The 21,340-nt window shown below is 53.9% G+C and overlaps 1 protein-coding gene across 5 annotated transcripts; it reads right to left on the bottom strand.

Annotated features, from left to right (window-relative positions):
* Window positions 1-14,139: 14,139 nt before the first annotated feature.
* Window positions 14,140-20,698, bottom strand: LOC122692689 (tigger transposable element-derived protein 1-like). Of its 5 annotated transcripts, XM_043900507.1 has the most exons (5): window positions 19,629-20,698; window positions 19,239-19,281; window positions 18,306-18,762; window positions 16,442-16,521; window positions 14,140-16,072 (listed from the first exon to the last, which is right to left on the bottom strand). In XM_043900507.1, exons 3-5 carry the CDS (start codon window positions 18,703-18,705, stop codon window positions 14,243-14,245), a joined length of 2,310 nt encoding a protein of 769 aa, XP_043756442.1. In that variant the 5' UTR covers window positions 18,706-18,762; window positions 19,239-19,281; window positions 19,629-20,698; the 3' UTR covers window positions 14,140-14,242. The 5 variants fall into 5 exon arrangements, with proteins under 5 accessions (XP_043756442.1, XP_043756441.1, XP_043756443.1 ...); XM_043900506.1 differs by lacking the exon at window positions 19,239-19,281; XM_043900508.1 differs by lacking the exon at window positions 19,239-19,281 and having other exon boundaries at window positions 18,306-18,758.
* Between the last annotated feature and the right edge of the window lie 642 nt (window positions 20,699-21,340).

Raw genomic sequence — 21,340 nt, 5'->3', positions numbered from 1 at the left:
CCCCTCCACAGACAGCCAGTGCCCACAGTCGTCCGCCCTGCCGACAACGGAGCCTGGAGCCGCGTGTGCAGGAAATCCCTGTCCGGCCCCCATCCCACCCCCCACACGGAGGGTCCTCGAAGTCCACACTGCGGCTTCTCTATGCATGGGCCTTGTACCTATGCTCACATGCTTTCATCAACGCTGTCGCGACCCTGAAATTCTTAACCATGGAAAAGTTCATCCTTACACTTCCCTGTCATGAGTGAAGTCTGATGGGCCCCGGGGTGAGCTGTGAGATGAGCAGATGCACACACATCACGGGTCCCGGGGTGACCAGGCTGCACGAGGGGACAAGGTGGACACAAAGCCCCCCCACCCTGGGTGAGTGAGGGTGGGGACAGCACCAGGAAGCCACGCTTGCTCAGACCCAGAACTGAGCTCCGACACAGAGTGGGGGCAATGGGGTTCTTAAGGTCGACCACACCCTCCCCTCTGTGAATGACTCTGCCCTGGCCTGGTCCTTCCAGAAGGGGCTCAGGAGGCTGAAGTCCGCCCGGCCACCAGAAGACACCAAGGGGAGAGTGGGCCATGGAGACGGGGGCGAAGGGTGCAAACTCCAGGACCCGGGGCAACGGCCCTCAGTCCCCTCCATGTGCCAGGCTTGTGAAGTGTCTCTACATGAACCATGTCAGTAATAACCACCCACTATTATTTTCTCATTTCTTTCATGCTTTCTTAAAGGAGTGCATTTGTCTGTGGCTTGGTTTCCCTATAGGAAGGGAAGCCACGTAAACTCCCCATCTTCTGTGGCTTGAGGCAGGGGCCACAGAAGGGAGAGTTAGGGGTGGTGCAGGTAGAGGGGCTTCAAGTGAAAAACGGTGGGGACCCAGAAACTTGTAGGGGCTTCTCACCTGCACTTCCCACCAGAGCTGGGCCTGGAATCCCCTGGAAGGCTGAGCAGGTCAAAGCTTCTCCCTCCCCTCCCCTCCCCTCCCCTCCAACAGTTGGCTCCTGGGCCAGCCCACAACACCTCCAAATCCTCCATCACCCACAACCCCACACAGGCCCTCCCTCACAGAAGTGGGACGACCTGCACAGTGGCAGGGATGGTGTGTGACCCGAGAGCTGGGGGGTCTCAGCTGACCTTGAGCAAGGAGGCTGGCGCTTTACATAGCCTCTCAGCCCAGGGAGCTGCCAGCAGCCACAAGCCACGATCTGAAGTGGAGTTGGGGGATGGGGATGCGAGCTGTCTGACGTCCCATCCTGTCCCCACGACAGCGGCCAGGCCTCACCTGACACCGTGACTACCCTGCACGGGCACACAGGACACCAGCAGTCACGGGGACGGACAGCCAGCTGCCTCCGCCACATGCTCCACCCTGACTGCAGCAGCCCCAGAGCTGTACCAGCCCTGCCTGCACGCGGCTCTGCTTGACTGCTGGGGCTCTGGGCCCTGGGTGAGTCGGTGAGGGCAGAGCTCCAGAGGCCAAGCCTGTCTTCAGCCAGCAGACCCATTCTGGTCACCAGAGTCATGAGCCCAACTGGTATCTGAAGGCTTTGGGAGAATGACACCGCAGACGCTGATCTCAGAGCTCAGACTCCTGAAAACTTACTAAACAGATTTAGTCTTTTTTTTAAGTAGGATGTTGGCAGGAAGGGGAGAGGGGAATGACTCCCTTGGTGGTGCTGTGGTTAAGAATCCGCCTGCCAATGCAGGAGACACGGGTTCAATCCCTGATCTGAGAAGACCCCACGTGCTGTGGAGCAACTTAGTCCGTTCACAACTACTGCAGCCCAAGAGCCTAGAGCCCGTGCTTCCCAACCAGAGCAGCTGCCACAGGGAGAAGTTCAGCACAGAAACGAAAGAGCAGCCCCCGCACCCCACAACCAGAGAAAAGCCCGCACAGCAGCGAAGACCCAGCACACCCAAAAATAAATAAATAATCTTTTTTTAAGTAGAAGGTTGCAGCATTCTGTGCTGGTCCAGAGACTAAGATTCTGAGCTCCCAACACAGAGGGGCCAGGTTCAATCCCTGGTCAGGGCACTGGATCCCACATGCCTCAACTAAAGACCCTGCCTGCCACAACTAAGACCCAACGCAGCCAATTAAATAAATATTCAAAAGCAGGAGGCTGTTCATCTGTCACCATAGAAAACTTCAACATTTTAGCAAAAGAAATTTTGCTAAAGAACTTATTTTGCAAGGTCTCGTGGTTGATTGCAAAAATTTTCTCATAATATGCAGCTGTTTAAAAAAAAAAAAAGGAAAGAAATTTAGAAAATACAGAAACTAAAACCCAACATAAATGTGTAGGAAACACCAATTACTGCAGTATCTGGCCAGCACACACAAGAACACATGTGCGTGTTTTTCTTCTACGAAAGCTTTCAGCCTCCACCCACCTTCCCACCGGCCTCTGCTCTGCTCACCAAGAAGACTGAGCTTTGGGCTTGTGACCGGGGTGTTTCTGTTGAACTCAGGGAGGCGGGGCTGTGAGGTTGAGGGCACTGTCTGGCCTGCAGTGAGGAGAGAAGCGCGAGTGCTCCGCCTCTGGGTCCAGTAACTCCAGGGGCCCCAGGGGAGCCGCCTGAGAAGAAGCCTCTCAAATGTCTTCCCTGCAGTCTCCACAGTTACAGCACATCCCACGTCTCGGGGTTCGGCTGTGACTTAACAAATCCTCTCTTGTTGGATATGAAACATGTTTCCACAGAGAATCTGCCCAGATCTTGGCCTAGTTTGGTTCTCTTGTTGGACATGAAAAGTGTTTCCACAGAGAATCTCTCTGGATCTTGGCCCCGGTTGGTACAGATGTAACAGGCAGTATGTTCAGGGGTCAGGGAAGTTAGTCCTCAAGCTCCCTGGGTTTAGGGCTACAGCACCTCCTCACCTCCACTCCTTCCATGGTCATGGAGTCTTCTCTTCCAGAGGAAGGTGTTTGGCAACATCAGCCACAAAGACACATACTAAAGAGGAGAAAGGCCATGGCAGGTGGGGCTGGGTGTTCTTGGGGGAGCAGAGGGGCCTTGGACACTCCATGCTGGACCCCTGCCCCACCGGCTTCTCCTCCTTCTCACTGGGCATGCAGCTTTCACCTGCTGGATGCCTGCCAGTGAGGGGCTCCCAAGACACCAAGCTGGGGTTGGCGATGGGGGAGCTGGATGCCAGGGAACCCGAGACCCTGCAGCAGGTCAGTGCACTGTGGACAAGGGTCGGCCTTACTGAACGGTTAGGCCCTGTGCATTCAGGACACCCTCTCCAGACCCCAGGTGGAGGTGCTGCTTCCCCTGGTGCCTGCCTGGGTCTCAGGAGGTGGAAGAGAGACCGGGTTGTCCTTCCCACCTCCTGCCCAGAGAATGACAAAGGCCAGTTCCCAAAAGTCAGAGCAAGGTGGGCAGAGTGAGTGCTTGGGTCTCACAGGGTCCCTGTGAAGAGAGGTTTACTCCTGACTTACTGGGGTCCAGCCTCGGCAGGATCCAGGGGGTACCCTCAGGATGAACGGCGTCGGCGAGAGAGAGAAGACACGTGAGACTAGCCTTGATAGGGCCAAGTCTGCGAGGGAGAGGGAGAAAGGGAGAGAGAGTGACCAGACGGGGGTGTTTGCAGGGTCTGGCAGAGTCTGGCAATCCTTTATTTTTTACCATAGCTTTTACACCCTAAGTTAGTACATTTCTAAGGAGAAGATAGTTTAACATTACATCAGCTTGTCCTTCACGAAACCAGGGTGTTTTTTGCATACTTCTTTGTTTATGAGAGTCTTGTACATTATCTTCCGGCCTTGGGGCCTATTAACATTTTATGCAGGTCAGGTGATTGTAAACCTATTTTCCATTTTTATGGTGACCTTAACTGAAAGATAACAGTGTCATAGGGAAATAGTACAGAGTAGAATTATAATCTTGTTAATACAAAAATTAATCTTTCTGCAAAAGTTGTCAGTTGCGTTTATCTAAGAAGTTTACCCCATACTGACTCTGCGACTTTGGTGAGGCAGCTTCTGCCTAGCACTCCTGGCTGACAATTAACAATCATCTCATTGTTACCACACTAGGGCTAAGTTCTTATTTCTTTAGATCTTTAACTATATTAACAATGATTTTTATAACACAACCTTAGCACATTAAAGGCAAAAATACAGCAAGCAAAAACACAGCAAGCAAATCACAACCCAATAACCACCTATAGAATAATTTTTCTTATGTTTTCTAATAGGACTCCTTTACCCCTTAAAAAGGCTCTGTATCTATTAGGGCTTTTATATAATCAGGTTCTTTATGCTATTTTATGATTAGGATATTATAAGCAATCATGCATATTAGTACCAAGCGCATAAATGCATTTGGCTAACAAACTACCAGCAAAGGAGTTTAAATTAAAACACTCCTTTCACCCTCAATAATCTCATAAAATACCACCACCTGGGAAACTTATTGATTAAAGTTCTAAATTGATTCTTATTTGGGGAGAGATCGGGGAAGGCCTTCCTGCCTGTGTCACAGAAATTAGGGAGTAGTCCATTGAGGCAGGCATCAGAAAGACAGATATCATCTTTAAGGTGAGAGCCGGGGGCAGTTTTTTGAAATCCCTGAAAACCTGATCTGCCTTGCCTGTCAGGCTTTCTCCTCGTGACCTTGTCATGGGCGGGATCTCGTGAGCTGGCCTTTTCGAAAACCCCTGAAAACCTGATCCGCCTTGCCTGTCAGATTTTCTCCCTTATGGCCTTTTTAGGGGTAGGGTATCGTGTGTTGGCTCCCGGCACTGACTGGATGCTTCTTGGCTGGTTCTCCTTCTGTGTTGTCTTCACCTCAAATCACAAGGACGAGGCAGTCCAGGTGCCCACAACATCACTCACCCAGGTGCCAACAACCCTCCTTATTTATTATGGGCAGGGAGACAGGGTGGCTGGTGTGACACTCCCCTGGACCAGAGAAGAGACCCCCTAGGCTGTGTCTCTGCTACCTCCTGAGACCCAGGTGGGTACTGGGGGCAGAGCACCTCCAGCTGGGGTCTGGAGAGGGTGTCCTGAATGGACAGGGCCTAACTGTCCAGTGTGGCTTCAGGGGGTATGGGCAAAAGGGGCATTAACTCCTTTTTAAATATTTCAGACAACCACTGAGTTCCTTTTGGTTTTTAGTTTCAGATCTTTTTGATACAGTCCACTTTCAGAGTCTTCTTTGAATTTGTTACAATATTGCTTCCATTTTATGTTTTGATTTTTTGACTGCAAGGCACATGGGATTGTTACCAAATCCAAGCTCGCTCTGCATGCCTCACAACAGGCCAACAAATCAGAGGCGAGGTGCTGAGGCAAGGAATATTACTTTACTTGGAAAGCCAGAAGATTGAGAAGATGGCAGACTAACATCTCAAGGAAGCCATCTTGTCAGAGTCTGAATGCCAGTGTCTTTTATAGAACACAGAGCTGGGAGGTGAGGAAATAAAGTTAAAAGGCCATTAATGTGGCAAATATCTCCTGGAATGGCCAGCCTTGGAGCGAGATGTGTTACTTTCTCCCTTCCTGTAGCCATCCACAGGTAGACAGGTCCTGGACAAAGGCAGAGGGGTGGGATTTCCTGAGGCAGGCCATTATGTATGGACAGTGTCCCTGTAGCAAACAAACCAACAGGGAGCAAAGGTTAAATTAAAAGATTTAATTTGAAGAAAAAAATTTTTTAAACATGGAGTCAGATTTTGTTCTTCCCTGTATTATTTCCCACTCTCAGTGTCCATTCCACAATCTTATGGGAAAAGGAGTGATAATTGTTCTAATTGCTCCATCAGTTGCATCTTTAGGGGAGTGTCCACCATTGGTGCCAGTGTTTCAAATGTTGAGATTTGTCTTCTTTTGTTGCTCTTTGGAAAGTGTCTACTTCATATGTGTAGGCATAAAAATATTTATAATCTAGGTGTTGAGAGTTAAATTTTATTCAGCAAGAAGCTTTTAGGACTTCAAAAATGCAGGCAACATCTAAAGGTAAGGAATTTCGCATTTTTAATATATGGGAAGGTGCAAGAGTCATCTCATTGAAATCATCCCCTTTGATACACACCTCACCATCTGGGGCCAGTATCCTGTCTTCTCTTTCCTGAGTTTCCTCAGGGCTCACAGTGGGGAGTGGCTGAAGCCTGATAGCTGCTAGAGGGCAGGTATTCCTCTCCTTCCCGAGTTTCTTCAGGGCTCACCATGAGAAGTGGCTGCAGCCTGGTGGCTGCTAGAGGGCAGGTACTCCTCTCCTTCCCGTGTTTCTTCAGGGCTCACCATGAGAAGTGGCTGCAGCCTAGTGGCTGCTAGAGGGCAGGTATTCTTCTCCTTCCAGAGTTTCCTCAGGGTTTCCTGTGGGGATTGGCTGCTGTCTGATGGCTTCTAGAGAGTAGGAGGGGGAACCTGGGTCCCCTTGAGATCATCTCAGCAGAGAGAGCAAGCACGTCCTGTGACTCCAGACAATCTTCCAACATTCAGGGTTCAGCATTCAGCCTGCAGGATCCACAGCCATCAGCTCAGCCACCATGCTCTGCACTTAGTTGCTATGTAGCCCTGAAACCTACACTGCAGGAGGCCCTCTAAATGTGGCATCCTGTCCAGCAAACTCTCGGTCACACCCTCCAAGCCCAACCCAGGCCAAACTTTGCTGAGAGGGTCTCAATGGGGACCCAGGTTCCCCCTCCTGCTCTCCCACATTCCCTTTGGTTCTGTGTGATATTAACTGTTTTTACAGCCATCATAATAATGTTGAACACATTACCTTTGTGCTTTCAGTCTCGGTCTTTTGTTGTCCCACTGAGATTCTGTGAGAACACACCAGAAGCTGGGCTGGAAGAGGAGGGGCAGGTCTTGTCTCTGCTGAGTATGGACATCTACTGGAAGGAGATCACAGTTGCAACCTCACCTGCTGCTCATTGGCTTTTTGCTGGTCCATGTGCCCTGCAATCAATTGCCCAGATAAACCTGCTCCCTTCTCCCCATGCTCTTGCTGGTGAGTTGGAATAATTACCAGGTAGCTCACCTGAGGAGTCTCCAGGAGCCCCAGGGATGGGGAACTGCTCAGGGGTAAAGAGGAAATAGGCAGAGGCCTGTATAAAATGATATTGTAAAGCATTGATTCCTAAACACAAGTCAAGTGAAGCTCACATGTGTTCTTCCCTTTTTCTTAACTTCAAGTGTATAGTCTCCCTCCACACATGATTCTGGCCCATGCAGATGGGGTGAGAGTCCCCAGACCTCCCTAACTGGGGTCACACATTCCCTTGGTCAGGACATCATGGCTGTGGTCGGCAGGCCCCCAATGTATAAACAAGCCAGGTCCATATGGTCAAAGCTGTGGTTTGTCCAGTAGGCATGTATGGATGTGAGGGCTGGACCATAAAGAAGGCTGAGCACTGAAAAACTGATGCTTTCGAACTGTGGTGGTAGAGAAGATGCTTGAGAGCCCCTTGGACTGCAAGGAGATCAAACCAATCAATCCTAAGGGAAATCAACTGTGAATATTCATCGTTCTGACTGACGCTGAAGCTGAAGCTCCAATACTTTGACCACCTGATGGGAAAAGCTGACTCATTAGAAAAGACCCTGATGCTGGGAAAGATTGAAGGCAGGAGGAGAAGGGGATGACAGAGGATGAGATGGTTGGATGGCATCACTGACTCAATGGCTGTGAATTTGAGCAAACTCTGGGAGATAATGAAGGACAGGGAAGCTTGGCGTGCTGCAGTCCATGTGATCACAAATAGTTGGACACGACTTAGAGACGGAACAACAACAACCAGGTAGCCTATCTGTGTCTTGATGAGCCCCGGGGGGCAGTGAACGTGTCAGAGGGAAAGACTAAGAGCCCTACCTCAGCACTGACCCCCGGGAGGGCCATGGAACCCCACGGCTACCCAGAGAAACCCACCTCAGCTCCAGACCCCAGACCTCTGAGCACTGACATGCAGACACAGGCACGGAGTTTTCCAGGACAGAGGCCAGGCCGGGTCTGCACCCAGGTCTCCATGTCCTACTGCACAGAGAACCTGGCCAGGCATGAATGTTCTCACTGTAGAAGAACATGGTCTCATCTAAACATAATGAGTGTAGACAGGACTTGCAGAGGTCTGAATCCACCATGTAGACAGAACTTGGCCAGGTTCAAAGTCGCCTAGGGCTGCGCTCCCAGAAGGCACAGGTCACACCCCCTGGGTTTCTCATCGTTGGACAGGGGCTCACCTGCATGTGAGAACTGGGATGTATCTTTCTTAAAGAAATCATCACTGGCTCCACATTTCACTCACATCAGGAAAGGGAACAAAAGCTTTGACACTAAACACGTCGGCAGGCAAAACAAAACTGTGACCAGGTTCTGCGACCACGTGGTGGTCAGGGCCCAGGGAGAGCCAGGAACCTGGTGGAGCGCAGTCCAGCATCCTGCAAAGACAGACCAGAAGTGGCCCGGCTACAGCATTCCGGGCTCCTAGCAGGAGGCGCTACCCAGGTCGCCCAGGAAGGACAATCCTGCAGCGTCCATGGGAAGAGACAGTCCATCCATCCTGCTGGTCAGTTAGGGAAGGAGAGCGCTCAGGAACTGCTTCCCCGCAGGGGCCGGGGGGTGGGCCTAACACATCCTAGGCTCCAGGTCAAGTACCTTCCTGCCGGGGTTGATGCCCACAGGGCACTGTGCTGCATCAAAGCAGAGAATGCGGGCAGATGTGGGGAATAAACGCCATCAGAGCTGAGCACCTGCGGGGAGCTCCCACCTGCACCCGTCTGCCCATTTCATGCCCCAAGCCCCCACCACATAACCCTAACCCTAACCTTACCCTAACCCTAACCCTAAACCCTAACCCTAACCCTAAACACAAGCAGGCCAGTGTGCACACATGACGTTAGAAGTCAGGACAGGTTGGCTTCCAGGGCCTCCACTGCTGTTTATTGAACACCTGATAGATAATGTAAATGTACAGAGTCACCTTATCTTACCTAGAAATTCACTGCAGACATATTTGATCACAAAGTCCTTGATTTAGGAATGTTCAGAGCATCCTCCTTGAACGCCAGCTGAATCTGTTTTTATCAGTGATGTTGTTGTTGTTCAGTCACTAAGTCATGTCTGACTCTACGACCCCATGGACTACAGCATGCCATGCTTTCCTGTCCTTCACCATCTCCCGGAGCTTGCTCAAACTCATGTCCACTGAGTCAGTGATGCCATCCAACCATCTTATCCTCTGTTGCCCCCCCTCTCTTCCTGCCCTCAAACTTTCCCAGCATCAGGGTCTTTTCCAATGAGTCAACTTAAAGTCAGGTGGCCAAAGTATTGGAGCTTCAGCAATAGTCTTTCCAATGAATAGTCAGGATTGATTTCCTTTAAGGTTAACTGCTTTGATCTCCTTAAAGTTCAAGGGACTCTCAAGAGTCTTCTCCAACACCATAGTTTGAAAGAATCAATTCTTCAGCATTCAGCCTTCTTCATGGTCCAACTCTCACATCCATACATGACTACTGGAAAAACCATAGCTCTTACTATACGAACCTTTGTCAGCAAAGTGATGTCTCTGCTTTGCTGGAGCGATGTCAGGCTGGAGTGGGAGCTCACAGCAGAGGACAAGCCGGGGTGCCCCGTGCCGCCCGCCCCGCTCGCCGTGCTCACCAGCTCACCATTGTCTAGGTTTGTCATAGCTTTTCTTCCAAGGAGCAAGCATCTTTTAACAGCTGCAGTCACCACCAGTGTTCCCTGCCCCCAGACAGCCCCTTTCTGAACCTGACACTTGGTGGGCAACTTTCAGGCATCCACAGGGGAGAAAACCACTGGCCCTGGAGGGCTGATGGGGGAGCAACGTCCCAGCACAGCCAGAGCCAGCCCAGCTCCACTTGGAGCCAATGGTGAAAGAAACAGGACAGAAGGGGAGCTCAGGGAAGTTTTTGATCACAAACTGGAGTGCCCTGGGACTTGGGCAGGAAGAGGTGAACCGTGGGTTGGGGTGGGAGAGGAGCTGAACCCAGAAGACGGTCTAGGACAAGGGTCCAGGGGCAAGCTTGCTGACTGTGGGCAGCTGAGCAGGGCTGGGGGCCCAGATCTTGCCTCCAGGCCTGGCTGAAGACGGGATGGGCCTGTGGGGGCTCCCTCTCTGCTCAGGTCCCGTCTCCCACGTCCACACTAGCTTCATGTAGGCTAGCACGCCCCACAGACAGGTCTATTTTGAGGCCAGGCATCCAAAGGCAAGTGGACCTGAGCCCCAGGCTGGAGCGGGAGCTCACAGCAGAGGACAAGCCAGGGTGCCCAGGGCCCCCCAGCCCCGCTTGCTGTGCTCACCAGCTCACCCACGGCCATGTCCCTCCTCCCTCTCCGGGCTGGTCAGCAGGGGCTGGGCTTCACTGCGGGGGTGAAGAGGCATCTAAGATTTGGGGGGAACAGAGATCAGAGGCATGTGGCGGGACACTCCTTCCACCCAGGCCCGCGCTCTGGATCCCTGAGTCTCTTGGTGGGGCTTGTCTGGGGCCAGCCTTTGCCGCTGCAGGTCCTGAAGCCCGGCTGAAGGGTGAAAGGCCAGAAAACAAGCAGAACCCTCTCTGAACCCCACCCCAGGAGCCCAACTGTGGGGACAGGAGGGACTCAGTGCAGTGAGCAAGGCGGAGGAATACCGCCCAGGGAGAATGACGCTTCTGGCGATTCCACTAGGAAATCTAGGGCGCACTGGCCCCAAAGTGCCCAGGATGCAATAAAGAAACTTGAGAGTTCATCAAGACTTCTAAAACCATGTATTTGAGAGGTTCACTTGAGATAAATTACTTGATGACAAAAAAAAAAAAAAAAATCAGGGATTGATATAAAATGGAAGCATGCAGGCCAGTGTCACTTCCTTGTGAAAATTGGAGAGGGAGTACCCCCACCCCCAACAGTCTGGAGGTCTCAGAACTTCCAACGCGCCCCCCCCCCCCCCCCCCCCCCCCCCACACGACATATAAGGCCTCGCTCCTCTCTGAGAAGCTGGCGATAGCGGCTGACCTCGTTCAGGACACGGCAGACGCGGGGGCTGCGCTCTGGCTAGGGGTCGTTGTCCCTGATGCCCCGCAGGCCAGAGTCCACGTGTGCTCCGGCCTTGGCCAGGTGCCCGGTGAGCTGTCCTCGCCCTCCCCCGGCTGCCGCTCCCGCTCCAGCCCCGCCAGCTCCTCGCAGGACGGCTCTGTACCCCCAGCCCTCGCCGGCGGGAAGCGGAAGACCCTCCGCAGAGAGCAGGCCTTGAACGTGGCGATCAGGCCCTGGATGGATGGCTAGCTGGCTGAGGGCTGCGGCATCCGTGGGCAGGTCCTCCACGGGCACGTCGTCGGAGAGGTCGTCCAGGTTCCCGGGGCGGCGGAAAGCGCCGTCCAGGACGAGCAGTTCTTTGAACGGGGGCGCGTGCCGGGCGCAGTACTTCTCCACTGCGGGGCAGAAGCCCCCGAGCCGCTCCTGGAAGAGGCTCCTGGTGACCCGGGCACCCTGTGCGAGTGCCACAGCGCGGGCAGGTTGGGCTTGGAGAAGCCCCTGAGCGCTCGCGGGTTCTCCGCGAGGAACACCAGCAGCGGCTTCAGCTTGAAGCCTTCGGCGGCGTTGCTGCTGAGCAGCAGGGTCAGGAGATCGCGGGCGCCTGCGAGCTCAGGGTCCGGCTTCTCCGCCGCGGAAGGGCCTGTCCTGCCGGGCAGCCGCCTCCAGAACAACCGGGTCTCGTCCCCACGGAACACCTGCCGGGCCGCGTCGCCGCCGTCCGGGATCACTCTCTGCAGCTGCGCCGGGCACGTGCGCGCGGCCCGTGCCGCGCCTTTAAGAGCGCTAACCAGCCGCGGCTGGCCTCGACGGTCTCGGGCCCAGCCCCGCGCCTTGCGCCCACTTGAACTCCGCGAGCAGGCTGCGGGCCTTCTCCTGGCCCAGCACCGCGGTGCCGGGCGCCGCGCGCCTCCTCGTGTCCTCCATCCGCACGCTCAGCAGCCGCTCTGTTTTCCATCGCCCTGGCGGTGGTGCGCGACGTGGACGCCTGCGAACTCATTCGCTCTGATCTTGTCCTTGTTGCGGATAGTAGCCACGGGGGCGACAGACAGCCCTAGGGTCCTCCAGATCCCGCTGAGCTTCTCTCCGGCTCCAAGAGCCGCAGCACCTCGAACTTCACCTGCAGGTCGATGGCCTTGCGGTCCCACTTGGCACTCCGGCGCTGGCGCACACGCAGCAGCCTCTCCAGGTCGGGCTTCAGGCCCACACCGCTCTCTCCAGCATATTCTGCTCCCGCCCTGTGCCCGCCGATTTCAGGACCGCTGCCGCCCCTGCCCCGACCTGCTGCAAAACGGGTGGCGGCATTTACGGGTGCTAAGTGCCCACGGGATCAGGGAAAACCGTCAGAGATCACCGGCTCGTGTCTCGCTCTAGGTGAGGGGATTCCGGGCCATATCTGGCCAGAGCTCACTGCCCACTGAATGGATTCTTGCCCCACGGACCACAGAAACTTCACCAAAAACCCACCGCCACCTGCCCGGGCTCTCAGGACACCAGCCCACCTCACCTACTCGCAGGCCTCAGCGAAACCTCCAGGGTGGCAGGACACACCGCATACTGATGTCAGGAGGAGCACAGAAATTACCAGATGTCAGAGACTGGCCCAGGGACGGCAGCCAGGGCACATGAACCCAGCTCCCCGCTCCACGGCGGCCAGGCAAAGGAGAGGCCAGCGGCAGCTGCCATGTCAGGGCCCTGACTTACCAGACGAGCCGTGTCGCTAAGGGTGTCAGAACTCCGGGCTTTTGTTTCTGGGTGTGTTGTGGGTTTTTTTAAATTCATTTATTTTGGGGCCATGCCACGGGGCATGTGGGATCTAAGTTCCCCAACCCGGGGTGGAACCCGAGCTCCCCGCTGTGGAAGAGTGGAGTCCTAGCCCTGTACCACCAGGGACGTCCTGTCTTTGACTGTTTCTAAGGAGGAAATGCTTGTGCAGGGGGAAACCGCCCAGACGGCATACTGCAGGCCCTGGCCCCCCATCCTTCCACAGCACAGTGGGCGGCCCAGCGCTCAGAGGCAGCCCCGCAGTCCAGAGGGGTGATGGAAGCCTGACCGGGGAGCCCCCAGTGGGTCTCAGAGTTGCCAGCAGGACGCCAGCTAAGCCAGACTCAGGCAGGTCTGGCAAGGCTGCTGCAGATGCTCCCAGGCCCGGTGGTGTCTCAGGAACACCCAGCAATGGCAGTCAGGGATAGGGAGGGCCACGGTGGGGTCCCCTCTCCCCCCTCACCCAGCCAAGCTCCTGGGCTGGTCTGCTCTCCTTCCTGCGTGTGAGCAGGTTCCTCTCATCATGGGGCACTCCCTGGGTTACCCACCATGATCACAAACATGCAGGAGCCCCTGACACAGAGAGATGTTCTGGTCCCATCCAGAGGACAGGCAGGCCCAGAGGGCAGAAGAGCCCAAGAGGGCAGAGCCAAGATAATGGTGTGTGTCCCAGAATGAGAGGCAAACAGCGGCCCACACGCCCTCTCAGCCTGGGCAGACGACTCCAACAGAGCCACTAAAGGCTGAGGCTGCCTGCACCACTGGAGGGGAGCCTGGCACGAATGAAGTGACAGCAGTGGGCTGCAGACTGTGGATGGGGCTTTCTTTTGAAACATCTATGTGGCCCACGTTCACACACACGTCCATGTGTGCACTGCCCGTGTGTACGTGAGGGACGAAGGACACACAGTGGGTGACAGTGACCATCTTCAGGGAGGCAGACTGGGTGTGAAGCTTAAGCTTTATACACTTCTGCTGAGGTCTGAATTATCATAGAATGCACCTACATTTTACATTTTTCTTTAAAATCAGAAGACATAAATAATGACCACTGTATTTCTATCTTTGTCCAACAGAAACTGCTAAACTATAGTAAGTCCCCTACATAAGAACAAGTTCTATTCCAAGAGCACAGCTTGTAGGTCCAACAAAGTTAGTCTAGGGACCTAACTAACACAACTGGCTACACAGTACTGCAACAGTACTGCATTTAGTATAGCTACACAGTACTATAATAGTACTGTATATAATACTGGCTACACAGTACTGCATAGCACTGTATACAGTACTGGTTACATAATACTATAATAGTACTGTGTGTAGTGTTGACTACAGAGTACTATAATAGGTTTATAATACTTTTCACATAAATAATACATAAATAAACACACACAAAATAAAGAAAGCATCTTTAATCTTACAGTATAATACCTTAGAAAGTACAGGAGTACAGCATAACACCTGATTAGAGGGACTGGCATGGAGTGAATAGGCAAGAAGTTACTGGTGGAGCTGGACGAGGAGGGGGAGCTGGCAGAGAGAAGGACCGTCAGCAACAGGCGGGCGGGCTGTGACGTCACTCAGGCCTGACGTCGAGGCACAGGTTCTGGCTCCTTGCCAGCAAGGAGCTGGCAATTCCATCTCCCTCTTTAAAAGCCGATCGAGGGATGTCTGGGCAGTGGCTCTTTTTTTCTCATCATAGATGACACGGTAGCACTGGATTGCGTTCTGAACGGCTGCCTCAACCTTCGTGTACCGTTCTACATTTGGGTCCTGGGCCTCTAAAATGAACAGTGCCTCCTCAAACAGAGAGAACCCCCTGGCCATGTCCTGCATCGTGAATCTCTTCAGCTCTTCACTTCGTTCTTCCTCCTCCTGTCTCTCTTCGTCCTTTCTCTGGGCCTCCAGTTCCATCAGGTCTTCGTTAGTGAGCTCCTCGTGTTGCACAGCAAGGAGTTCAATGAAGTCATCCTCCTGCAGATCCAGCTCCAGCTTCTCACTGAGGGTCACTAAGTTGCTGAAGACCTCTCTGGACTCCTCATTCACCTTCTCGAATTCACGAAAATCATGAACAAACTGCGGGCAAAGGTTCTTCCATACGCCATTCATGGTGCCGGCCGTAACCTCACGCCAAGCAAAGTCAATGTTTTTTATGGCCTTGTAGATGTTATAGTCCTTCCAAAATTGTCGCAAGGTTGTTCCTGACTCATCACTCGCCTTCACTGCCTGACGAAAAGTGTGACGTAAATAATATTTCTTGAAAGTCGATATAACTCCCTGGTCCATGGGTTGGATAAGGGGCGCAGCATCCGGTGGAAGACGCACTACTTTGACGTTGGGATGAAAATCATCCATGAATGGGGGGTGGCCTGGAGCACTGTCAAGCAACAAAAGAATGTTGAACGGGATGTCCTTCTCCAAGCAGTATATCTCTACCTCCGGGATAAAGTGGTGGAAAAACCAGTCCTGGAAAATGGCCTGTGTAACCCAAGCTTTGGGGTTACTCTTCCACACAACAGGAAGAGAGCCCCTGGCTATATTTCTAAGGGCTTTGGGGCTCTCTGAATGGTAAACCAAGAGAGGCTTCAGCTTCATATCGCCGGAAGCATTGCCACCAAACAGCAGAGTCAGCCTGTCCTTTGCTGCTTTATAACCTGGCATCAACTTTTCCTCCTTACTGATGTAACTTCGGTCTGGCATCCTCTTCCAGTACAGTCCTGTCTCATCCACATTAAAAACCTGCTCTGGTAAATATGCCCCTTCATCAATAATTTCTCGAAGGATGTCAGGAAATTCCCGGGCAGCAGCCATATCTGCACTCATTGCCTCGTCACTTACTTTTACGTTGTGAAGATTGGCTCTGGCCTTGAACCGATAAAACCAGCCACAGCTGGCGTTAAAAGACGGGCCGTCTGATTCTTCACCATATTTCTTCTTCAGGTCTTCATACAGGCTTTTAGCTTTCTCTTGAATCAGCATTATGTTGAGTGGGGCTCGACGCTGATGCTGGTCCTGCAACCACACGCTGAGAAGTTTCTCCATCTCCTCCATCGCTTTCCCACGCCGCTTGGATATGATCGTCGACATCATCGACACAGCAGACTTCACGTGTTCCAGGATCTTGTCCTTGTTCTTGACGATCGTGCCGATAGTTGAACGGTTCAAGTTAAACGAACGAGCAACATCTGTCATCTTTTCACCTCGCTCCACTCTCTCAATTATCTTCACTTTCGTTTCCATCGTTATCGCGTGGCGCTTCTTAGCAGTACCAGCTACGTCACCGCTGCTCTTACGCTTGCTTCCAGACATCCTGGGCTTGAAATAAAGATACTGTACTACTGTACTGTGAAGTACACAAACACACAACCCTATGTAGAGATTGCATGCATGTGACAGTGTACCCCAGACACGTGAACTAACTTACGTGACTGGACATGCAAACACACATTCACATCTGTAAAAGTTTGCAACTGGCAAATTCATATACAAGGGACTTACTGAACTCTGTATATGATGGTGTTAGCCTGGACCACGGTGCCAGGCAGGGCCCAGCCCAAGGGTGAGGGACCAGGGGTCGGGGGCGAGGGGGTGCTGGGCACAACTGCTTATGGTGACCTTCCCAGGGCTGGGGTAAAGAAGGGTGGGGGGCAGATTTCAGCAGGATATGGCATCTCTGACTGTGGAGGACTCACAGCTCACCTGAGCTCCATCCAAGAAGGGTTTGGCCAGCTCTGCAAGGTCTCCAGGCTGTTGGTCCTCAGGAGGGGCCTGGACCAGGGCTGAGGGAGAAGGGGAGCATTAGTGTCTGCAGCCCCGCCCCATGGACACAGGGGTTGGACACCCAGAGGTCAACGTGCAGCTGGACACTGGCCAGGGACTCGGAGTTGGATGAGACCTCGCCTGCCCTCAGACTCACACAGAAGGCAGCAGCCCCTTCTGACCCACATACACGCGACCTCAAGAGCACACCCAAGGCCTCTGAAACCCAAGTCACTGAAATGCCAAGGAAACAGTCGTCAGATGCTTCCTTGGGCTGCAGCTGGGTCGTCGGTAAAAAGCTGTGTCAGCAGGCCTGAGCTGTCCAAGCCCTGCCCGCTCCCAGCAAAAGTCTGGCCCTTGATCTGCTCCCAGTAGGGGACCTCAAAGCCCTTGGAAGATTCTGCCTGGTAACAAAGGGCAAGCCCCCCGGGGGACAGCACCCTGGGTGTGCTGGGGCACATCACTGCCAGGGTTACTAAGCACAACCCACACAGCTTCCGCAGGACAGGACTCTGGAATCTCATGCCTGGTGTCTCGCAGAATGGGCACCTTTTCCCATCGCTGACTTTATCTGCATCCTTTCACTGTAATAAACGACAACCATGACTATAACAGTCTTGTCGATTCCTGCAGCTCCTCGAAAATCACTAAGCCCAAGGGTGGTCTTGGGGACCCTGAATGAAAACATCTGTCTGCACAAACAAAGTATACTTAAGTTCACATGAGCATTAATCGTAACAGCCAAAAGGTACCAACAATCCAAATATCCATTAACAGTTAAAACAAATAAACAGAATGTGCTATGACCATACAATTGGATATGACAAGGCATAAAAACCAGTGAGATACTGACATACTACACCATGAACACTGAAAACATTACACTCAGTGAAAGAAGCCCATCCTCAAAGCCACATACTGTATGACTCCATTTACTAAGACATCCAGAGTAAGAAAGTACACAGAGACACCAAGCAGGTTAGCGTCTGCCAAGGCATTGGGAGAGGGCAGAAAGGGGAGTGAGTGCTGCTGGGCATGGAGTTCATTTGAAGGTGATTTCACTATGGTGTTAGACACGGGTGGTGGTTGTAGCACCTCGTGAATATACTAAAACCCATGAACTGTACGATTTTTTGATGTGTGTGTTACAGCTTACTAAAGATGGGTTTTTGTCTGTTTGTTGAAGTGCTATGGTTTCCACCCCTTGATACAAGGGGCCAAGCAGGCAAAGGAGCTGCACAGACACTGAGTGAATGAGCACACAGAGGCCACGGGGGACTGACGGCTATCACCAGCCACCTCTCCGGCCTGCTGCATAGCTGTGTGAGTGCACACCCAGACCAAGGTGAAGACATCATACAGCACGAACTGCAAAGGCACCCTTGGCTGGGCTTTCTCCACTCCCTCCAGAGAAAGGAGGACACTCTACTTGTGACTGGAGGGTCTCATCATCCAACTCAAACCAGACTGGGCTCCATCAGGCCAAGGACCTTGGTCTCTCCCTTCCCTGCTGGACCCACAGGGCTGGCACATGCCATGCACTCAGTGAATTCGCCAGGAAGAAAAAGAGAAAGAAGGCCAAGAGCACCCTCAGAGGGGGAAATGCCATGCCAACCACAGGTTCGCACCTCTGGGAGGCTCACAGGCTAGGAAAGTCTCCAAACAGGTCACGGCTTCTGAGTCTTCTTCCCAGCGATGGGGACACAAAGGACCGGGGCACAGCGAGCAGGCACTCAGGACCAAGGGTCATGGGCTGGGTCCCCCGGCACATTCCCCTGCCCCAAGCCCACTCCCTGGGGCTCACCAGTCTCCTGAAACATCTGAGCGAGGTCCTCCACGAGCGCCACAGCCTCCTCGCCGCTCTCAGGGCACTGGGACTCCACCCAGACCCGGGTGTCAGGGGGCAGAACACCCAGGAACTGCTCCAGCACCAGCAGCTCCAGCATCTGCTCCTTGGAGTACACCTCGGGCCGCAGCCACTGGCGGCAGAGCTCCCGGAGCTGGGCCAGCGCCTCGCGGGGCCCCGCGGCCTCTTCATAGCGGAAGCTGCGGAAGCACAGCCGGGGGTCCCAACTGAGAGGAGGCAGTGGGGTGTGGGGCTGAGGCTTGGAGAACGGTTCCGGATCCCACGGGACGTCCTCGTCCTCCTCCACCTTGATGATCACCAGCTCCTCCTGACCGAAGGGTGCCGGGTCAGCTGCCATGGTGAGGCGTGGGGAAGCTGGCCTCCCCGTCTTCACTCAGCCACACGCACTGTCTTCCTGGTAAACATGCACACCCAATCAGGGCTGTGCACCACCCACACCCCTCCACCCACTTACACCCTGCAAGGCCACTTGCCATGAGGGAGCGCGTCCCCAAACCCGGCCACCTGGGCAGCTGGCAGAGGACACCTCGAACCGGGAACCTGGTTAGGACAGTAAGGGAGAGGGTCCTGGAGGGAAGCCTTCAGAAGTTCAGGCCAGACTGGGCCAAGGAGATGGGCTGCTCCTGGGGAGGGAGCATGGACATGTCCAGTGTCTCAGTGACAGAAAAGCCGTTCAGCAGCCAAGCAGAGGTGTCAGCGTGAACTAGCGGAGGCCCAGTGACCAGGGAGGGTCCCAGCCCAGGGACCAAGTGCCCAAGTGCAGGATGCAGTCTTCGGGGCACTGGAAGGAGTGACAAAAGGGAGAAGTCCACGACGGCAGCTGGGGACAGGGAGAGCAGCCACACAGGCAGAGCAAGAGCGGGAGCCTACCCTGAGGGCCTTCCTTCACGTTAGGCTCCTTTGGGGCCCGGTCCTGTTTAATGGTAAAATTTCCAAACAGCAAACAGGAACTACTGCTATAAGTGTTCACCAAAAGATCCTGAAAACCAGCAACCCCTCAGCTGGCAACTCTGGGGAAAGGAACTGGAGGAAAACATCTGCATTTCCTTTTGTAACGTCTGCAAAGCATCTGAGTTTCTTTCTTTCCACCAGTCATTTGCTACCACTGTAACTTAAGAACACAGATCATTTTCCGTGCCAATGAATGGCTTTAACAGGGTTTGTCAGGGCTCCCCTGAACCAGGCCGGTCAGTCCAACAGCGCCCAAACACCCGGGTTCTGACCCCCGAGTACCCTGCCCCGACCCGCCTGCACTCTCACCTCAGGGGGGCACGCGCGCAGGTGCAGCGGGAGCAGGGAGGTGGCCTGAGCTGCAGAAATCCAGGAAGACTTCTCAGAGGAGGTGCGTTTAGGAGCAGCTGGGCGGAAAAGCTGACCGAGTGTGTCCACAGAACTGGGAGCCGCCGGCCGGAGGCCCAGAAACTCCGCCAAGGAAGCGACCAACGCGGATGCACAAGAACTGACTCTGAGGCGCGGCGAGAGCCCAGATCCTCGCGGATCACTTCCGGGCAACTTGCTTCCGGGACAGGCCCAGTCCTGCCGGACTCCATGTCCCAGCAGCCCCCGCGCCGCCTATCCGAGGATATCGCTCAGTGCCTCAGGAAGTGGGTGGTGATCCTCCGCCCTCTTGTCCCGCGCCCTCTGGCCAGCTGCACACCCTGCCCGGGGCTTTTCACCACGCGCCTGCTGTCTCCCGCGGACTCACTGCCTTCAGGAGCTACGCCGGCTGGCGTGGAACAACGCCGCCGTGCAGAAACGACGACCAAACACCCTTCCCAGGACCAGGAGTTTCCTGGCTGCCCCACGGACTATTTCCGGAGCCTTGTTCCCACTCTGCCCCTCGCCCCCTCTCCCGAGTCCCCAGCCACCTCCCCACGACCCTGCACGCTAGCCAGCGGAGGTGAATGGGGGTAACCCGACGCTTCTGCAGCTCTATGACAACCTCCCGCGCCGAGAAGTGGAATTGGCGCGAGCCCCTCTCCGCCTCTGAGGCTCGCTGGGAAATGTAGTCCTTGGCTTGTCACAAGACCCTCCCAGCCCAGCTGCCGATACTACATTTCCCAGGGGGCAACTGGGGGATGGCGTTCCTCAGGGCCCTGAGACCGGTGCTCCACTGCGCTTTGGCTGAGGTCCGGTCCTGTCCCTGGTTCTGAGGAAAGGAGCCGATGGGTCCATGCGCGAGCGGCCTCTCCGCCATGGCCTGCCTCACGACCTCACCTGCGTCTCTACCCCTCCCTCCGTTCTGTTTAGTTCAGTCGCTCAGTCGTGTCCGACTCTTTGCGACCCTATGAATCGCAGCACGCCAGGCCTCCCTGTCCATCACCAGCTCCCGGAGTTTACTCAAAATCATGCCCATCCAGTCGGTGATGCCTTCCAGCCATCTCCTCCTCTGTCGTCCCCTTCTCCTCCTGCCCCCAATCCCTCCCAGCATCAGGGTCTTTTCCAATGAGTCAGCTCTTCACAAGAGGTGGCCAAAGTACTGGAGTTTCAGCTTCAGCATCCGTCCTTCCAATGAACACCCAGGACTGATCTCCTTTAGGATGGATTGGTTGGCTCTCCTTGCAGTCCAAGGGACTCTCAAGAGTCTTCTCCAACACCACAGTTCAAAAGCATCAATTTTTTGGCGCTCAGCTTTCTTCACAGTCCAACTCTCACATCCATTACATGACCACTGGAAAAACCATAGCCTTGACCAGACGGACCTTTGTTGGCAAAGTAATGTCTCTGCTTTTTAATATGCTATCTAGGTTGGTCATAACTTTCCTTCCAAGGAGTAAGCGTCTTTTAATTTCATGGCTGCAGTCACCATCTGCAGTGATTTTGGAGCCCAAAAAAATAAAGTCTGACACTACTTCCACTGTCTCCCCATCTGTTTCCCATGAGGTGACAGAACCAGATGCCATGATCTTAGTTTTCTGAATGTTAAGCTTTAAGCCAACTTTTTCACTCTACTCTTTCACTTTCATCAAGAG

This window comes from Cervus elaphus, chromosome 4 (genome assembly GCF_910594005.1).
Source record: "Cervus elaphus chromosome 4, mCerEla1.1, whole genome shotgun sequence".
In the NCBI taxonomy this organism is placed as follows: Eukaryota; Metazoa; Chordata; class Mammalia; order Artiodactyla; family Cervidae; genus Cervus; species Cervus elaphus.
Note: the sequence above shows the minus strand (reverse complement) of the source record. Positions and strands in the feature narration are given on the sequence as shown.

Bases quoted from the DNA above. Each gene is read 5' to 3' on its own strand.
- LOC122692689 (XM_043900507.1), bottom strand. From the start codon at position 18,705: ATGGCAGCTGACCCGGCACCCTTCGGTCAGGAGGAGCTGGTGATCATC. The intron at 16,522-18,305 runs GTGAGCCCCAGG...CTTCTCCCTCAG, and splicing joins TCAGATGTTTCAGGAGACTG to CCCTGGTCCAGGCCCCTCCT. The intron at 16,073-16,441 runs GTGAGCTGTGAG...ACAGTAGTACAG, and splicing joins CCTTCTTGGATGGAGCTCAG to TATCTTTATTTCAAGCCCAG.